We start from the raw sequence: 19,830 nt of genomic DNA on the forward strand, positions 1-19,830 counted from the left end.
GTCACGGACATCTCTATGGGCCCCACACCGGCCCGAGCACAGATATATCTATGTACCACGGGTCACTGGCAATCTGCAGGATTCTGACGGCATCTGCGTGTATAGTGATTGTGTTGCCGCATGGTGCATTGCTTAGCAATTTTCCGCAGGGATAAAGAGAGGATTACGTGATCCTCGGCTGAGGACATCTGCTTGCCAAGTTTGGAACAGTGGGGCCCATGGTTTGGGGATCCATACATCTGTTCTTATGGGGCTCGTTGTAGATGGACCATGCCCCGAATTAACCGTTGGATCCGTGGATTATACAGAAAATGTGATGGAATACATCAACGGTCCACTTCAACAGAAAAAAAAGGGCCAAAATTTTTGTGGTCAAGATCTATTAACTTTTTAACTTTTCCATCCAAGGTAGTGCCAATCAATCAATGGTCTGGATCACCGAAAAGAACCCTACTTGCACGATCTAAAGGCCATGCTATGCCTACTCGCAAATCAGACATACCAGCACTTAACGTTGGCCTTATGTATACTCTCAATCCGTGCTGTCAGTACTAATCTTACCGTCCCCATCTTCGCTCCCGTATGGAAAGGCACGTGCGGCGTGTGGCCCACAGGCAGCGGCACGAGCGTGTGAGTATGATTAATTGGCTACTCGCCTGAGTATATTTATCCACTTTCCATTGCACTCGTCTCATTTTCCCTGCACTTTCACGACAACTGCAAAAGGCGATTCGCGCAAGGAGAGATGGAAGATATGAATCTAGGCACTCGTGACAAATATTCACACGCATGTAAGATCCTAGCCGTTAATTATGTGATGAAACTATAGAAATTCTCAGGTCCATATGTCAGCCCAAAATTCACCTGAACTAGTACAAGGAAAACAACGAACGGTTGAAAAAGATAACCAACAGTATAGATTTGAAATAATCTTGTCACAAACCTAATATATGTTCTAACACAGATCCCACCAGATCTATGGATCAGATCTATCACATGTCTGTCAGATGGCACGTGTGCCGCGATTCAACCCTTCAATATCTCCTCGCGCGAAGCACTACCATTTCTCTTGTCTTCACTTCCATTCTCTCTTTCCCTGCACAGTCCTCTTCAACAACCATTTCTCCTTCCACAAAAACCCCTGTGTCTCTCTCCAAAACCCTAACCCTCAAAGCTCTCTCTCGATCGGAGCTGGTCTTTAATGTCGATTTTCTCGTCCATTTCGTCAGCATTTCATGTCCTTCTTCCAAAATCCTAGAAATTCCGTCTTATTCTCTTCTTCTCGTTTTTTCGAGCTCTTTCATGGCTTCACCTTGCTGCAAGTTGCCAGATCTGACTCTACCTTGACCCATTGACATTAATACCCTCCCACTTTCCCCCTTTCTAGCTCCACTGTTCTTCTTTTCTCGTGCTTTTTACCTCGAACTTCGATACCCTCCTTTTTCTGCGTTTCCAAGAGAGGTAGAGAGAAGTCGAACTAGGGTTTTCTTGAACTGGGGTTTGCTTCCTTTTCTTCTTTCTTTGGGCCGTACAGAAAAAATGCAGGTTCTTGGGAGCCCTAGAAGCTTCCTAATGGATACCAGCTGTGGAACTTTGCTCAGAGAGCTTCAGGTCTTCTTCTTCTCCTCTCTTCTCTTAAGACTTGCAGAATGTTGTTGTGATTATTTCGAGGGGAGAGGGGTGACATTTACACCCTTCTTTTTGAAAGTACACACCTTTTTTTTTTTCTCTCTTCTTTGGTGAAGCTCATGTCAGTTTTTACAATTTGTCTGCATGGGGTTGGGCATAAAACATTTTGGGTCTTTTCTTTTCTTTATCTTTTTAGTAGTTCCTTGTTCTGTTGTTTTTTCCCATCAAGATTATTTATTTATTTATATAAATATATATTTATCTTGCTCTCCCTCCCTCCCTCTCTCTCTCTCTCTCAGTAGGGTTTCTATCCTTCTAGCGTTTTTTTTTTTTTCCTACTGGCAAAATGGTGTGGCTAATTTTTTTACGGCTGCTGATTTTTACCCCCCAATTTTTGATAGAATGCCCCTTTTGTTGAAGTGCATGTTAAGCTCTGTTTTTTTGTTTACTTTCTGGATTTTCCTTGCTGTAAGAGGAAAAGTAGTCTTTCAAAGGAGCACATGCACCCCTTATTCTCTTTGCTGAAGTGCATACCGATTATTGAATTGTGATTTTATTTTTCAAGATGGTTCTTTTTCTAATGCGGTTTTACCTGTTTTTTTTTTTTTAATTATTATTATTATTATTTTTAATTATATTTATTTATTTATTTATTTTTATTTTTAATTATAAATGTAGTTTTTAGTTATTTTTGGATTCGGGGTTGATACCTCACCCTGCTTTTCATGCTTCTCTTGTGGGAATTTGCTTTTCTGTGTTGGGGTTTCACAAGAGAGTTTGTTTTTTGTCTTTTCATTTTAAGGATTTGATTTTTTTTTTTTTTTATAAAGAGACAATATTGGAGTGTCAAAGACATATTTCTGGAGTATCTTTAAAAAAAGGCATATTTCTGGAGCATTTGCATCTTCTTTTTCTTTTCAGTTTTTTGATGCTTTCGAAAACAGATTTCAAAATAGATGGATTTTTTGTTGCTTGGAAAGATTTCTCCTTTAAAAGGAGAAAAATCGTTGAACTTGGTCAATGCTTCACTTTTCTTTCTTCGATGATGGGTTCTCCAAAGCCAGTGTTCCATTACTCCCCACTCCAAATGTCAACATGGAAATCTGAGTTCTTTTTCTCGATGGGTTCAAGAAGAAAGTCCCTTTATTTTCTTTTTCTATATTTGTAGTGTATTGAAGAGGACTTGGGGCAATGCGTTACAAGTGTGCCTTTTCTACTGCCAGATGCATCTTTATAAAGAAACAATAACAAATTTAGAATTTTCTCAACGCTGGTTATGTTTGTTGTTGTGAGAGCAGCACATATGGACCGAGATTGGTGAGAGTGAAGCAGACAAGGACCGTATGCTGTTAGAGCTAGAGAAGGAATGCTTGGAAGTTTATAGGAGGAAGGTTGACGAAGCGAGCAATGCCAAAGCAAGGCTCCATCAGTCTGTTGCAGTCAAAGAGGCAGAGCTTGCAGCACTCGTGGCCTCCCTTGGAGAGCTTAATCTTCATTCCCAGGTGAGCTCTCTTTAGGTCCAAAAAGATGTGTGTCATCCATTTATTTCTTATTTGGCGTGAAAATATTTGCCATCCAATGTTTGGTTTATCTCTTATTGCTAGAGTAAGGACATACCAGGTCATTTCAATTACCCATTAGATTGAGCGAGATCAGTCCCATTGAAAATCTGATGAATTTTCATCCTTTGGCTCATTCTGTTTTTAAGAAATAGATAATTCTTGTTGCATGGTTTTGATTACAATGGAATTGTGAATAGTTGATGATAAGACAAGGATAACTCAAAACTCTTCATTTGCAAATTATATTGCAAGTATTTTTCGGTTTATTTAGCACTTTCGTTAATCAACCAAAAAGGTTTTCTTTTGGCACGTGTATAAAAAATGAGTTTGATTAGTAAGTGCTTTCATGGTTTTGTGCCCAGTTTTTTATCTATCTCTAATTGGCATGTCTGCCATTAGGTGGTTGGTTCACAGGTACAACCTTTATAAATTCAGGTTTTGTTGGGATACATGGAGTACTTGTGGAAATGGGAATCATTTTCCACTGATAAGATGGTTGGCCTGTTTGGCTTCATGGATTCCACAGTAATCATTACTTTTATCCACAGTCAGAATTCTCTGGCACAAGAAACAGGATTACTGTCATCTAGTGAATTTGTGGATTCCCATTGTTATCCAAACAGGCACCCCATTTCTGGAATCTTATTATCTCTAGTGACCATGGAAATGATCATTGTGTGATCATTATGTTGCCCACAGAATCCAAATGGAATCCATGTAATGAAACATGTCCTCATGGTATTCCCATGAATTGGCCAGTTCCTAGTTGGAAGGCTGCAATTTCTTAACCGCTGCTAATCGGTTGAGAAACATGTCCTCATGGTATTCCCATGAATTGGCCAGTTTCTACTGCTGTTAATAGGTTTAACACAAGCACTATGGAAACATGGATTCCCATTTTAGAGTTCTCATATTACACTCACAATTATCACCTAGTTTCTTGCACCAAGCATCCAAATTATGAAGCATTGTAATGATTGCCTTGGAAAACTATCCCGTTCTTGGCTATCCAAACCAGTGAAATTGTCACATCAAAGGAAAACTCTTTTCCATTTCCATTGTTTAGCATGGAATTATGGTACACGAACATGGCCTCAGCTAATGGCTGTTAGACTCATCATGTGGTAACTACCAGACATTCCTTTTATTTGATCATTTCTATGATTCATCATGTTTCCAGCATGGAATATTTTGGAATGCACTTCTAGTCATCAGCTCTTGTGTCCTTTGCATCCATCTGAATCATTATGCTTGGACTTGAATAGTTTATCATGAACCATTGGTCTCGCTGCAGCTCAAATATATATATATTTTTCTGTGGGTTTACATTTTCAGACAGAGAAAAGGTTGGCATCCCTGAAAGAACAACTTGCGTCAGTTGCTCCATTGGTAGAAGATCTGAGAATAAAGAGAGAGGAGCGCATCAAACAATTTGCAGAAATAAAAACACAGATTGAAAAGATCAATGGAGATATTTCTGGTTACTTCCATTCAAATGATGTTGTTGCCAATCACTTTAATGTGGATGAACATGACTTATCATTGAGAAAGCTTAATGAGTTTCAGACACATCTTCGTACCCTGCAAAAGGAGAAGGTAGGCGTGGTTATCAATGCTTTCTTTCAGCTATTCTTTTGGTTATTGTCTATTGCCACAGTAATTGCCTGTATTACTGATGACTTTTCTACCATGTATCTCTCAATTTACCTGCTTGACCACTTGGATTGTAACTAATCCCATATCAGCTCTCGAAGAATAAATTAAATTTAGATAATAGAAAACATGAATGATTGAAATTGTTACTACGTCCTCTGTTTGATGATGGGGACACACACACACAAGGAGGCATGAGGGCGAGAATAATACTATCAAAACTTATTTCATGCAATCTTTTCACTGGGCCATGCACATCTATTACCTAAAACATGCAACCTTTTGGCCAATTTCCATAGCCACACAAGGAGGCATGAGGAGGAGGAGAATACTATCAAAACATATTTCATACAATCTTTTCACTGGTCTGTGCACGTCCATTGCCTAAAACATGCAACCTTTTGGCCAATTTCCATAGCTAACAAATTATTGTCAAAGTTAGTGCTATTTTGTAATTCAACTTGGTACCAATTTCGTTTTATTCAGTCTATTTTGGAGCATCATACTTGCAAAAGCATGAAGAAGAAAATTTTACATGTATGCATGTAAGCACTTGCAGCGCAAACTGCACACACATTCAGTTATGATGCATGGATGAACACATATATGATTGCAGAAGTAAGTGCATGTGCTCGGCTGCACATGTTCACTCATGCACGTGTGAATGCATCTATGCATATGTGCATTGTCCTTAACTCCCTCACCCTGACATTGGTCTCCACTCTTTACAGTCTGACCGCCTTCATAAGGTTCTGGAATATGTGAATGAAGTGCATTGTCTATGTGGTGTGCTTGGCCTGGATTTTGGGAAGACTGTGAGCGAGGTGCATCCTAGTTTGCGTGAGACAGGTCCAGGGCAGTCCACAAACATCAGTAATGATACATTGGATGGTCTAGCTCAAACCATTCTAAAGTTAAAAATGGAGAAGAAAGACCGTGTTCAGAAGGTAAGGGTTACAATAATATCTGTCTTTGTTTTGGTTACGATCATTTGTCTTTGTTTAGGTTTTGCACATGTAGTTACATCTCTGTTTGGAACTGCAGCTGAAAGATATCGTGGCATCTCTTTTTGAGCTGTGGAACCTGTTGGATGCATCTGAAGAAGAGAAGAACCGGTTTAGAAGGGTTACTTGCATCCTTGGTACGTCAGAGCAAGAAGTTACAGCATCTGGAGTTCTTTCGCTAGAGATAATTGAGCAGGTTTGACAGTTGGTTCCCACTATAGCTTCTTTTGAAAAGTATTGGAATATCAGCCAATGTGTATCTTATCAGTCTTTTTTTGGATGTGTGTCTTGTTATCACTGACACGAGATCAAATTGGTTGGAATTCACACCTATAGAATCAATAAGTTTTTTGTTTCACTTATATTTACCAATGCTTACTGGTTTTAGAGCTGGCTAATATTGGCTCTATGCCAATATTGTTAGCCTTTTAGGAAAAGGAATACTGCATATGGGTGCTCATTGGCATGAACAGAAAGGAGCCTGTTGCAAACTAGCACGTGTCAAGTGCCAGAGAAGTTTTACATGTGCGTGTGATCTGGACAGATCATCTGGCAATCCTGGTGATGGATGTGTACTTGTCGAAAGAAATCAGGCTTTTCTGATTGTCAGGTGGCCTGTAGTGTTTGAAAAAAAGAGGATAGAAAATGAGACTCATAAACATTCAAAGTACATGTGTGGTCCACCTGATGGATGGACTGACTAGATCTTTTGACTACAGAATATTCAGTGTACGGTCTGCCTTTTATCTGGCGCTTGCACATGTGTCTGCAAGGGGCACTCATTTAAATGATACCTGAGATCTCCATGTGTTCCACGGACAGGCAGCTGCAGAGGTCGAAAGACTGACTAAACTGAAAGCCGGTAGAATGAAAGAGTTGGTTCTGAAGAAAAGGTCAGAGTTGGAGGAAATATGTCGGAGAGCACACATAGAACCAGATATGAGCACAGCTCCTGAGAAGTCATGCGCGTTAATCGATTCTGGTATAATTCTTTTCCTCCACGCAGTGGCAACATGCAATGGATTCTTGCATTATTATATAATTCTTGTCCTCCATGCAGTGGCAACATGCAGTGGATTCTTGCACTATTATCTGACCAGGTTCTGGTTCTCATTCAGGTATTGTCGACGCTTCTGAACTGCTGGCAAACATGGAGGCACAGATAATGAAAGCTAAAGAAGAATCTATGAGCAGGAAAGAAATTATGGACAGGATAGACAAATGGCTTGCTGCTCGTGAAGAAGAAAGTTGGCTTGAAGAATATAACCAAGTAAGCTGGTCTGAATGAGTTTTGGTAAGCCCACATGCTGCAACTGTGTGTGCAATTATCCGAGTGGTCACCAGGTGTGTAGATGACCTGGCCCAAAAATCAGGAGGGTACATTATCAGGCAGGCAACATGTGTGCGCTGAATGTGGATTGCTGGGGAATTTTTTTTTTAAGCCACTCATTGTTACCGTGAAAGGACAAAAAAAAAAAAGAAAAGAAAAAGAAAAAAGAACATTGCTGTCGTGCATGTTTGGCAACTGTTTAGCCGTTTCTTTGCTAGGTCATCTACATAGTGGGGACCACCTGATGCACTTTTCAGCTGCTCCACAGGTTGGCACTTGTGGGCAGTCTTGTGGCTGCTTGTGGACTCAGCCAAGCTCCATCTATATCTTTTTCACCTTATTTGCACACATCAAATGGGGAACAAGCTGCCGGGAAGTTGTGATGTTGTTGATGTGAGGCATTTTTTGTCAAATATAATGTGGACATAGATAGAAGGCTTTAATTGCCTGTTACAAATCAATATTTTCTAAGTTGCCCCGCTGGGATGCAGGATGAGAACCGCTATAGTGCAGGAAGAGGCGCCCACATAAATCTAAAACGTGCAGAACGAGCTCGAGTGACTGTAAACAAGATTCCTGGTATTTTTCTTATTTCCTAAAAAACACCATGTTCCTTGGGTGCTTCTGTGCCTACAAATTTTTTTTTTTTCATTTTATTTACTCAGGTTCCTAATGGTTTGACTGGGGGCGGTCTTTCCAGGTATTGTAGACAATCTGATGAGCAAAACATTTGCCTGGGAAGACGAAAGGAATACGCCGTTCCTATATGATGGGGTGAGTTGGTGTTTCTGGGTAATCCTTCACAGCTTCTTCTTCTTCTGTTTTTAAGTCCTCCAAAAGTAGGCATCTGCTGCTTTTAAGTGGTGAGTGATTTTTGAGCCGGTGGACTGCTGTTATTTGCAGGTCCGTTTGGTAGCAATTTTGGAGGAGTACAAAATCACCAGACAGCAGAGAGAAGAGGAGAAGAGACGATTCCGGGTAATGGTTGGCTTGGCAAATAGCAATGTCTATCATTGACTATTGCTATCAAGTGATTTATATGTCTTCCTGTTTTTGGCAGGACCAGAAGAAGTTACAGGATCTGCTCCTTACAGAGAAGGAAGCCATGTATGGGTCCAAGCCGAGCCCGAAAAGGAGCAACAGTTTCAAGAAGGCAAATGGGATACGTGCGAATGGAAATGGGTCAATGACTCCCATGCCTCGGCGAGTTTCTATTGGCAGTGCCACACCAGAGCTTCTGACTCCACGGTCCTATTCAGGACGTCATAACGGATACTTCAGGGAAACAAGAAGATTGTCGACTGCACCGCTAAATTTCGTCGCACTATCAAAGGAGGATACCATCTCCTTTGCTGCATCAGTCTGTGGTTCTGAACCAGGATCTCCTCCTCAGGGTTAAATCCTCCCGCCCGCAATGGTATATTCACTCTCCCCATGCTTGTTATTTTTCTTTCCAATTTCATACATGGAACTAAACTCTGGCACCATTGATTGACATCACCACTATGGATGCAACTCAAGCGAGTTGGGTTGGGTTGAGGGCACCCAAGCCCAACCTGACCTCAAGAGGACCCAACCCAAGGTGCCCAATCTGAACCCAACTTGAAGTCCTCTAGACCCGACCTAACTTGACCCAACCCAACCTGAGCCAACCTCAACCCCATCTAAATACATGTGATTATTCATTATTCCCAACCCAACCTAACCCAACCCAAAATTCAAATCGGGTTGCCGTTTTTCAAGCTGAGCCAAACCCAAACCTGAGGACCTTGACAACCAGACCCAACCTGACCTGAACTAGGGTTGAATCAATTGGGTTAGAGTTCAACCTAACCACGACACCTGCTTCTTTGATCACAGTGGTATGTAATTTCTGTTCTCTAGATTAGAGCACGATTTATATATTATGATTCTCACTGTATTACAAATCGTGTGCAAGTTCTCATGGGTACATGTGAGAGATGTGCAAGATATGGACCCCTTGTCAGTGGGATCGACTATAGTTGTGCTGTGGCCCAGGGATTGTTAGGAAAGTAAGTGTTCAATTGGGAGCTGACTGTTGTCCTCGAATCTAAGTGGTTTAGGATTGTTGGAGGCATGATCCCAATGGCTGGCCCAATTGGATTGACAAGTGGTCTGGATCCTTTTTACATACATAACACAAGATTCCATTGGAACTTAAATGCACATAATAAGCCGTATATTCAATTGTGATTGCATTTACCTTAGGATTTTAGGCAGCAAAGTCTTTTTGATAAAAACCAGTGGCCCTTGGGCCTGGCCTTAATATTATTATTATTTTTTTCTTTTGCAGGCACATGCAACGGCCAAAATGGCATATCCACTGTAAATTGGATTGATGGAGAGAAGGAAATATTGTGAATAAGAATGTACACTAGTGTTTTGATGCGTGCTAGTTAACATTGACAGGCTTGAATTTGGGTCCCAATACTAGTTGAATTCGGTGGGCCACCGATGACTCAGTGGCTGGGTCCCACCACTTAACATTGATGGGTATCATGTAGAAATTTAGGTTCAAAATGCGAAAGTGCTGACCAGAATGGCCTTGGTGAGAATTGTTGAAGTATTGTTAGTCTTGTGCTCTTCTAAGGAACACGTGCTTTTCTTTTGCTGTGTTTGTGTACATATTTTACTGTTTTATATTTTTTTTTGGTGAGGATCATAGTTGCAGTTGTAATTCGTTGTAATGCGAGAGTTCAAGCTTGGATCCGTACTCGTTATGCTAGTGTCTGCTGGGTTCATGTGTGTGAGAGAAGGAAGATGGTCTTCGCATGTGTCCTCTCTTATTGCTGATGGGTTTTGGTGTATGTTCAAATATACAGTTGCCTCTGTTGTGAACTGCCAGGAGTGCCAGAGATCTGCCTTTGCCTTTGACCATTTTGTGTGATTGGATGTTACACGCACATAAATGAATTGCATGTTGTCTCTGGTGGGCACAGCCGCCTCATTTGTTAGCAGGACATTTACAACCGCGTTGCTTTCATGGGCAAAATACTAGTATGTTTCCGGATGCACTGATTTAATGTCTTGTTTCCATTGCTATGTGATCCAAATAATGTTTAAACATACTTTCTTGTATACAGGAATGTGTTAATGATGATTACCTTACCTTGAACAACAGAATTGGGTGTGGAAAATGTGTGGGAGATCTGGACAATATGCTAGGTGGTTCTTGTGAAGTGAATGATGCTTGGTGGTGAAAGCTGGTGGTCATTGGCAACCGTCCATTTCCCTCGTTGGACCATGACCTCCCTGATATGTGCCCTAACACAATTCCTAATACGATGTGTGGAAGATGCTGTAATTTGTAGCATTTTTGTGTGGAGTAAGTAGTATTTTGGGATTTGCAAAGGGTGTGGATGTTTGATGGGGCTTTTGATCTTACGCGTATATTGGCCGACTAATCAAGTAGGTGTTTACGGACAGTTGATCATTATGATCTACACCGTTGCTTGCATTAGCAGCACTACATAGGATACATGCGTACTAATCAAGCAGGCGTAACAGACGGTTGATCATTATGATCTACACCGTTGCTTGCATTAGTAGCACTACTTAGGATACATGCGTACTATATACATAAGATTACATAAGATCGACTGTGTCTAACGGGTCATCACATTCTTGTCATGGATTCTAAATTTAAGTCAAACCCAACACCAATCATGCCTAAAACCTCTAAATTTCCATTTTGTCACACAGAGTTTTGGAATGTCTTGATTTCAGGGTTATCCATTTATGTTGGTGTATGAAATTTAAAATACATTTATCTTGGTGTGTTACATTGGATAACATTAGACCTCTGAATGTTTGATGGGCCCCTGTTAATGCTGGGTTCAGGTGGGTTTGATCAAGTCTATGTTGCGTTTAGGAATTTGTAATTGTAATTGTAAATTTTTTATGTATTTAATATGCATTTGAGTATTAAACCCTGTATTACACCCTAATCCATAGCTCAAGTGGTAGACCAAGTGAAAGATACCTCGTTTCACACTGAGGTCTTGGTATCGATCCCTAGTGGGGGTTGCTAACAGTGAAGTGTCAACTGACAGTGGGGGGAAAAAAAAAAAAAAAACCAAGGGTGTGCTAACCAGCTAATTAAAAAATAAAATAAAAATGCATTTGATTATTCTTGCAAAAGAAATGAGACTTTCGTCTAGGTCTTCAAAAACTAGATCCAAATCTGTACCATTAAGATGATGGATAGATTAGATTGTGTACACGTGCCACTTTGACATACATGTTGTGTACACTGGCTCTATTACATATGGGTGGCTTAGTAGACCTTGTTTCTTTTATTAAGTAATAGTTGCATATTCAATATATAATTTTCCTATTAAAACTATTTGGACCCAACCAAGACCCATGTGACCTGAATTTAGTTAGCACGATGGATGAGTAGGACTCCAAACCCAGCTGGCCTAATTTTTTAACCGGGTCAAAAAAGGTAAGACCTATTAACCTGTCCAATAAGTTAGTCCATTATGTGTTAAAATATTTTAAATAATAATAATAATAATAAAAGTTTGACAATCAAAACAAATCTATTAGGTGTTATATATACAATAAATTCAATCATTTTGTTAGAGAGTGTTATTATCGTAAGAAGAAAAAATCAATCCAAGTGCTAATGCATTAAGCAAATATGATCGAAGAGTTTAAAATAGTGAATGTGGTCACAAAATAAACATGACTCAATTTGAACTGCATAATGGATAGTGGATAGATACAGGTGTTAATGTGCTTATTTAAAACCCACGAAAAGGTTACAAACGGTAGGAAAGTTCAAATGAGTAACGCAATCACTACAGACATGGTTGGACATGAGAATGTGGATCTGATGTCCACTTTAGGAAAGATTATCACATTAGCCAATGTTCTTTACATGCAAGACATCTATATAAATTTGATCTAGGGTTATCTCTTAAACGAGACTGGTTTGAAATAAGTTTATGATTTTAACCAAATTAGTATAACTAAGAATGGATCTTTTGTTGGAAATGACTACACAAATTATAAAAACGACATGTTTAAAAAGAAGGTAGAAATGAATAAAACTTTTCTTGTTTACATGGTGTGCAATGTCTTTTTTAGTATGGTAGATTACGTTATGTGAATGTTAAATCCATTAAAAACATGGTTGCTTGTGAAATAATTTTTACTTTAGGAAACAATAAATTTAAGAAGTATAAATTATGTTCATGGTCTAAAGTGATCAGAGAACCCTTTCCTGATATAGGAAGGATTTTTGAGTTACTAGGAGTTCGACATATGCCATTTTAAAGAATCTCTTATTAGAGGAAGTAATAAATACTTTATTACTTTTATTGACAATCATTCCAAATATGCATATGTATATCTATTAAGATTAAAGAATGAAACACTTTCTAAATTCATAGTTTTCAAAAATGAAGTTAAAACCTGTTAAATAGAAAAATCAAGATTTTATAAAATGATAGACGTAGTGAATACACTTCGAAAGACCTTAATAATTTTTTTGAATCTAATTGAATTATTCACAAAGTTACTGCTTCCTATTCTCATTGGCAAAATAAAATAATATAAGATAAAATTAGAGCCCTGATTAACATAGTAAATACAATATTATTAAATTGGGCCTTTGATCATTCACAGTGGCATGGATTGCTTATAAGCATCAGACTAGGAGATCCATCGCACCCAAACTTGAATATATATATATATATATATATATATATATATATATATATATATATATATATATATATATATATATATATATATATATATATATATATATATGAATTGCATCAAGGTAGAAAATTGAATATTAGTTATCTTAGAGTGTGAGATTGTCTAGCTCATATTAGGCTTGTAAATCCTAAAAGACTTAAATTAGGAGCTAAAAACTCTGGGTATATTTGTAGGGTATGCATCTCATAGTAAGGCATATAGATTTTTAGACCCAAATTAAAATATTATTATAAAATCTAGACATGCGGAATTTTATAAAAACATCTTCTTATCTAAACAAAAAAATTGTAAGGGTCATCTGAGTGGGGGGTTCCTTTTCTAGAATAAATGAACAATTTAACTTATATCATGTAGACTTAGAAAAACCTAAGTCTGAATTTGAAGTTAACTGAAGTAAATGGCTTAGGATGGCCAAGGACTATGGTCGAAACTTTCATGTACTTTTAGCTCATTTATAAGGTGACTCTTTAATATTCAATGAAGCTATGTCCTCACATGATGCCATTTTTTGGAAAGAGGTGGTCGCGAGTGAAATAGAGTCCATTAGGACTAATAACACATGAAATTAGTACAGCTACCTCCTGAGGGTTTTTTTTTTTTAAAGGTTATAAGTGGATATTTAAAAAGAAAAGCAAAGTTGATAGCTCAATCGAAAAATATAAGGTTGTGCTAGTAGTAATTTTTTTAATACAAAACGAAGGTGTATATCACTTTCATGCATGTTCACACCCCAAGTATAGGGTTGTGATGTAGTAATAATCTCGGTGAGACCGAGATCCAATCTACATGGACTGAACCTTGTACGTAATCTAAAAGTAACTAAAAATAAAATTAGATGAAGATGTAATCTAAATCAGAGGAATCTGAGGAAATAATTGTAAACTATTTATCTAGAACTTATAGAATTCAAAGGTAGGAAACTAGGGATTCAGAGGATCCACTTGTAAAGATCAGGGAGATCTACGCTTGATTCATTAACTCAACTGGACTTCGGGTCCCATCTTCATCCAGTTGGAAGATATATCACTAAAGCTCAATCTAAACTTCATTCGATCTATTTTTCAAAGAGATGAAATGTATAAGAATTAGAGATGATTCCATCACAAAACCAATCAGGAAGATGTATGAATGTTAAAAATGATTCCATCATCCAACCATGTCTAAGGGGCAATGGTGAACAATAGGGCTTCCTAACTTCACAATCAAAATAATGAAAAAGAAATACTCAAAGCCATCACAGATCTATTGTAATTTCAGTCACAACAAACCATTAAAAACTAGAGGTAGTGGATTTCTTGTTTAATCCAAGAAGTGGCTCGAGCAATCATGACAGATTTTTGGTCGGGGGGTTTTTCTCTGATCTGATGTTCGTAGACGGCTCAGATGGGTCACAGGGAGCTTGTGGACCACCGAAATCAGCCTTCGGATGTGCTCTGTCGGTTGGTTTCGCAACACAGATCCGCGCACCTCTGTTCTGCGTAGCGAAGAAACGCAAAACTCGTTGCATTTGATCTGTTTTTCAGGGAAGGTATGAAAAGGCCGAGCAATGTGTCCTAGGGGGGAGGGTGAATAGGACTATGCCAAACAAAAATTAATAAGTGGAATATAAACAACAGATAGCCAAAAAGAATGCAAATAACAAAAGGAAATAACAACCTCAAAAAATAAGTATTGAGAGGTTGATACAAACTTTTGGTTCTAAGGACAACCTAACACTAAAAACCAATGGTTTATGGCAGGACAACCTTACTAGAACATGGTTGAGTATCAAAAAATTAAACTCAAGAGGATATGAAAAAAATAGAAACTAATCTATTACAACATTCACCATACAATGCTGAAATATAAAGATTACAACATTCATATCCACAAATATATCCCACAATCTTAAACCATAAAAGATAAAGAAATAAATCACACATCCACCAGACATAGAGAACTATAGTGGTTCGCTTGTGTGTATACCAACTGTTAATAAACAGCCACACAATTACTCCACTCCTAATATTCACTCTCTCGGGATATTAACGTTCACTAATCAAAATAGGTTTTTCAAGGTTCACCTAAAACCTTTACAATTGTATCTTTAGATGGGCTTTACACAATTCAAAAAACTACTTGCTCTGAGATTTTTTGGATCACCTTAGACAAAACCAAAATAGAAATTTTCTGGAACAATCTCACAAACTAGAAATGAATTGAATACAGAAAAAGCAAAAACTTATCTGTATGACGATTCTGAAGCAGCCCGGTAAAACCAACTTGATGACGACGTATATGTTCAACGTTCAGTCTTACAAGTGTATAGAGTTCTAAATCTAGATGATTGTTAATTAAATCAGCAAGGGCTTTGTATTGATTTTGATCTCAAGGAAGGGTAAATCAAATATCCCTTTTCAAAATGAGAATAGAATAGAGAATCAAAATCAAAATACAAGAGTTACTTTAAAGAATCTTAAATATGCACAAAATACCCTAGAATGTACTCAAAATTATCTCAGAGTGATTGCTTAAGAATGATAAGAATTAAATAAAAAACTTTGAAATTTGAGCACTATTTATAGGTGAAAAATCAGTTCGTACGACTGACCTTTGTTTAGTTATGACTGGCATTATCCAAACAGATTTTTAAAAATTCTGGCGCGATAAGATTTTTCAGCTGCATGACTGGCCTTGTAGGTCCTATGACTGGTCAAGTGGCCTGCTCGACTGGTCGTGGAAACCACATCATTGGTCATGTGAGTCCAGATTACTTATTGGAAAACGAGTCGAGCATTGCACGACTGGTCGAGCATTATTCACATGACTGGTCGAGCAGTTTCCAGGACTGGTCGTAGACCAATAGAAAATTTTTAAAAATTCATAACAAATCCTGGACTGGTCGAGGAAATACTAGGACTGGTCGAGCCAGTGCTAGGGCTAGTCTAAAGAACAAAATTTTACACTTATAAAATGACCAAAATGACCGACCGAAAGTACGAAATGATCTAAGGTCAATCTAGGTCAATCATACCTTACTTGTGAGATAGAACATATGAACACTTAATCTATCGATCATTTCAGTAAATTTAATTCTTGCGATCTTTAAAGCTTGAACTCGACATATCAATCATAATCTTCAACTAGGTATTGAGTTCTTGGACTTTTCTAGTTCCAGATCTTGAACCACAATGTTCTTGAAAACTGTCTTCACTCAATATATAAAAGTCTTCACTTTCTTCCAGTTTGAAAATCTCGATAAGTTCGTCATAGATATCGGCAAGATAGATTTAGTACGAACAAAACAAATGTCAAAGATTTAATGTGAACAGATGCACAAACTTGATATAAATCAAGATATAAACTTGAATTGGTTTGTCACATCAAAATTTGACAATACTTAGGGTTTATCAACATAGCACTTTCAATCTCCCCCTTTGTCAAATTTGTGATAGAACCAAAATTACAATATTCAATAGATATTCAAACAACACATTGCGCAAACATGCATACACATGTATGATATGATCCATAATAGATATCATGCACAATAATCAACTTTCCCCCTTAATCCACTACTCTCTGCAGAAAAAAATATTAGCCTCATTTCATCATATCATATCCACATATCATTAAATATTACAATGTCTCCCCCTTTTTGTCACAACATGACAAAGGAAGCGAATAAGGATAAATGAAGAGAAGAAGAGACCATGTAGAATTAATAACTACTTATCCAAATTAAATAAACAGAATATCTGAACTGAATATATAAGAGTTTGAACATAATTATCTAAGCAGTCATAGAGAAAAGAGTGAGAATAAAGTTATTACAAATACCATCAAATCAAAATGAAACTAATCAAATCCTGAAGAGGGAGCAGGAATAGATAGATCAATTTGATGTAAACCCTTATTAATGCGCCTCATGTATTTGCGCATATAATCAAATTGAGAATTCTGTGTTACACGAATTTGAGCCACCTGTTCATTAAGATTGCGCAACCTCGCATCGAAATCAAAAGGCTGATAATCAGGGTTAGCCTCAGAATCTGATTCAAGTTTATCAAATAAATCATCCATATTAACGTCTTCTTGAGGTAAAACATCAACTTCTTCAGCTTCTTCATCTCCTCCAGCATTCCCATCAACTTGACAAGGTGCCAAATCCAGGTTTATCTTTGTTGATATTAGAATTGTTAAATGGAAGGAGATTAATAGAACCTTCTCCAACAGGCATAGCTATCAAAACATGATTAGCTAAGGCAGTCATAAGATAAGAGAATGGAATATCGCTATAACTAGAATAGAGATGAAACTGAATAATATGATGACAGATGAGAGAAGGAAGATAGATATGGATGCTAGATACAACTAAATGTATAATGCAGGCCATAAAAGAGGTCAGCTCAGTTTATTACCCGAGCGAGGATAGATATTCGAAATAAAAATCCAATGCAAGACCCTATATCTGGGCAACATATATTTGGAATTGAGCGCAGTACAGCCATTCCATTCCGCATTCTTGTTACAGAGAACTCTCATAAGTAATTGTTTAAAATTTTCAGAAGGTCTAGATTACAAAGTAGATATGGGTATGCCATCATCAACAATTGATATATTCATGATTGCTAAAATTAAATGATGGTCTACCTCAATTGGACCTTCTCTAGTTGACACAGTAAATGTTAAATCTTTTAGAGAGAAATCAGTAATGCAAGCGTACATGGCCTGCACAATGGATTGGTATGCAGGACTACCCTAAGATAGTATGTTTTCCCAACCTACTGCTTGAAGGAGAGAGATCCTCTTCAGGAGACCGATTTCTAAGATGATTAACGATGACAACACGCTCAATAATAACATTTCTAAGACGAAAATTTCGCACATACTCGAGATCCTCTTCAGGAGACCGAAGGTGACGCGCGATAATGGGTGTGGAACGGGATGAAGAGGGACCACGAGTGGTTCTCTTCCTATTTCTTCCTTCCATTGCAACAAGAAAACAAAGAAACAAAAGATTACAAAAAGAAATGAAATGATTCCAAGCAAATCATATTTTAAGGAAAAAAGCCCTTTCAAACCACCATAAATCTTGAAATAAGAAGTAAAATCAAGATTAGACCTTAACAACCAGACCCAACTTGACCTGAACTCGGGTTGAATCAATTGGGTTAGAGTCCAACCTAACCACCACACCTACTTCTTTGATCACAGTGGTATGTAATTTCTATTCTTTAGATTAGAGTACGATTTATATCTTATGATTCTCACTGTATTACAAATGGTGTGCAAGTTCTAATGGGTACATGCAAGAGATGTGCAAGATATGGACCCCTAGTCAGTGGGATCCACTACAGTTGTGCTGTGGCTCAAGGATTGTTAGGAAAGTAAGTAGTGTTTGATTGGGAGCTGGCCGTTGTCCTCGAATCAAGTGGTTTAGGATTGTTGTAGGCATGATCCCAATGGCTGGCCCAATTGGATTGACAAGTGGTCTGGATCCTTTTTACATACATAATACAAGATCCCATTGGAACTTGAATGCACATAATAAACCATATATTCAATTGTGATTTCATTTTCCTTAGGATTTTAGGCAGCAAAGTCTTTTTGATAAAAACAGTGGCCCTTGGGCCTGGCCTTAATATTATTATTAATTTTCTTTTGTAGGAAACACGTAACAACCAAAATGGCATATTGACTGTAAATTGGATTGATGGAGAGAAGGAAATATTGTGAATAAGAAAAATGTATACTAGTGCTTTGATGCGTGCTAGTTAACATTGACAGGCTTGAATTTGGGTCCCAATGCTAGTTGAATTCGGTGGGCCACCGATGACTCAATGGCTGGGTCCCACCACTAAACATTGATGGGTATCATGTAGAAATTTGTGTTCAAAATGCGAAAGTGCTGACCAGAACGGCCTTGGTGAGAGTTGTTGAAATATTGTTAGTCTTGTGCTCTTATAAGGAACACGTCCTTTTCTTTTGCTGGGTTTGTGTACATATTTTACAATTTTATATATTTTTTTAATGAGGATTGTAGTTGCAGTTGTAATCTGTTGAAACGCCAGAGTTCAAGCTTGGATCCGTACCCTTTATGCTAGTGTCTGCTGGGTTCATGTGTGTGAGAGAAGGAAGATGGTCTCTGCATGTGTCCTCTCTCAATGCAGATGGGTTTTGGAGTATGTTCAAATATACAATTGCCTCTGTTGTGAGCTGCCAGGAGTGGCAGAGATCTGCCTTTGCCTTGACCATTTTGTGTGATTGGATGTTACATGCACATTAATGAATTGCATGTTGTCTCTGGTGGGCACAACTGCCTCATTTGTTAGCAGGACATTTACAACTGTAGCTTTTATGGGCAAAATACCAATATGTTTCCGGATGCACTGATTTAATATCTTGTTTCCATTGCTATGTGATCCAAATAATGTTTAAAAGGACTTTCTTGTATGCAGGAATGTGTAAATGATGATTACCTTACCTTAAACAAGAGAATTGGGTGTGGAAAATGTGTGAGAGATCTGTACAAGATGCTAGGTTGGTCTTGTGAAGTGAATAATGCTTGGTGGTGAAAGCTGGGGGTCATTGGCAACTGTCCATTTTCCTCGTTGGACCATGACCTCCCTGATATGTGCCCTAACGATTCCTGATACGATGTGGAAGATGCTGTAATTTGTAGCATTTTCACGTGGAGTAAGTAGTATTTTTGGATTTATAAAGGGTGTGGATGTTTGATGACACCTTTGATCTTACACGTATATTGGCTGACTGATCAAGCAGGCTTTTATGGACAGTTGATCATTATGATATACATCGTTGCTTGCATTATTAGAACTACTTAAGATACATGCGTACTATATACATCAGATCCAACGCGTCCAACGGGTCATCACATTCTTGTCATGGATCGTAA

General features: G+C 38.0%; 1 protein-coding gene across 2 annotated transcripts; it reads left to right on the forward strand.

Moving 5' to 3' along the window:
* Positions 1-1,111: 1,111 nt before the first annotated feature.
* On the forward strand, positions 1,112-19,166 carry LOC131226690 (65-kDa microtubule-associated protein 6). 2 transcript variants are annotated; one of them, XM_058222320.1, is made up of 12 exons: positions 1,112-1,611; positions 2,928-3,131; positions 4,527-4,787; positions 5,576-5,791; positions 5,889-6,044; positions 6,671-6,830; positions 6,967-7,118; positions 7,670-7,757; positions 7,879-7,952; positions 8,082-8,156; positions 8,239-8,595; positions 9,493-9,912. In XM_058222320.1, the coding sequence occupies exons 1-11, from the start codon at positions 1,540-1,542 to the stop codon at positions 8,575-8,577; spliced, it is 1,797 nt and encodes a 598-aa protein (XP_058078303.1). In that variant the 5' UTR covers positions 1,112-1,539; the 3' UTR covers positions 8,578-8,595; positions 9,493-9,912. The 2 variants fall into 2 exon arrangements, with proteins under 2 accessions (XP_058078303.1, XP_058078302.1); XM_058222319.1 differs by lacking the exon at positions 9,493-9,912 and adding an exon at positions 18,582-19,166 and having other exon boundaries at positions 1,113-1,611.
* Positions 19,167-19,830: the final 664 nt, after the last annotated feature.

Source organism: Magnolia sinica, chromosome 15 (genome assembly GCF_029962835.1).
Source record: "Magnolia sinica isolate HGM2019 chromosome 15, MsV1, whole genome shotgun sequence".
Classification (NCBI taxonomy): Eukaryota; Viridiplantae; Streptophyta; class Magnoliopsida; order Magnoliales; family Magnoliaceae; genus Magnolia; species Magnolia sinica.

What these genes read in the sequence shown, in the direction of transcription:
- LOC131226690 (XM_058222320.1), top strand. Translation starts at nt 1,540, where the DNA reads ATGCAGGTTCTTGGGAGCCCTAGAAGCTTCCTAATGGATACCAGCTGT. An exon ending in AGCTTAATCTTCATTCCCAG is followed by an intron (nt 3,132 to 4,526) that starts GTGAGCTCTCTT and finishes TTACATTTTCAG; the next exon opens with ACAGAGAAAAGGTTGGCATC. An exon ending in CGCCGTTCCTATATGATGGG is followed by an intron (nt 7,953 to 8,081) that starts GTGAGTTGGTGT and finishes TGTTATTTGCAG; the next exon opens with GTCCGTTTGGTAGCAATTTT.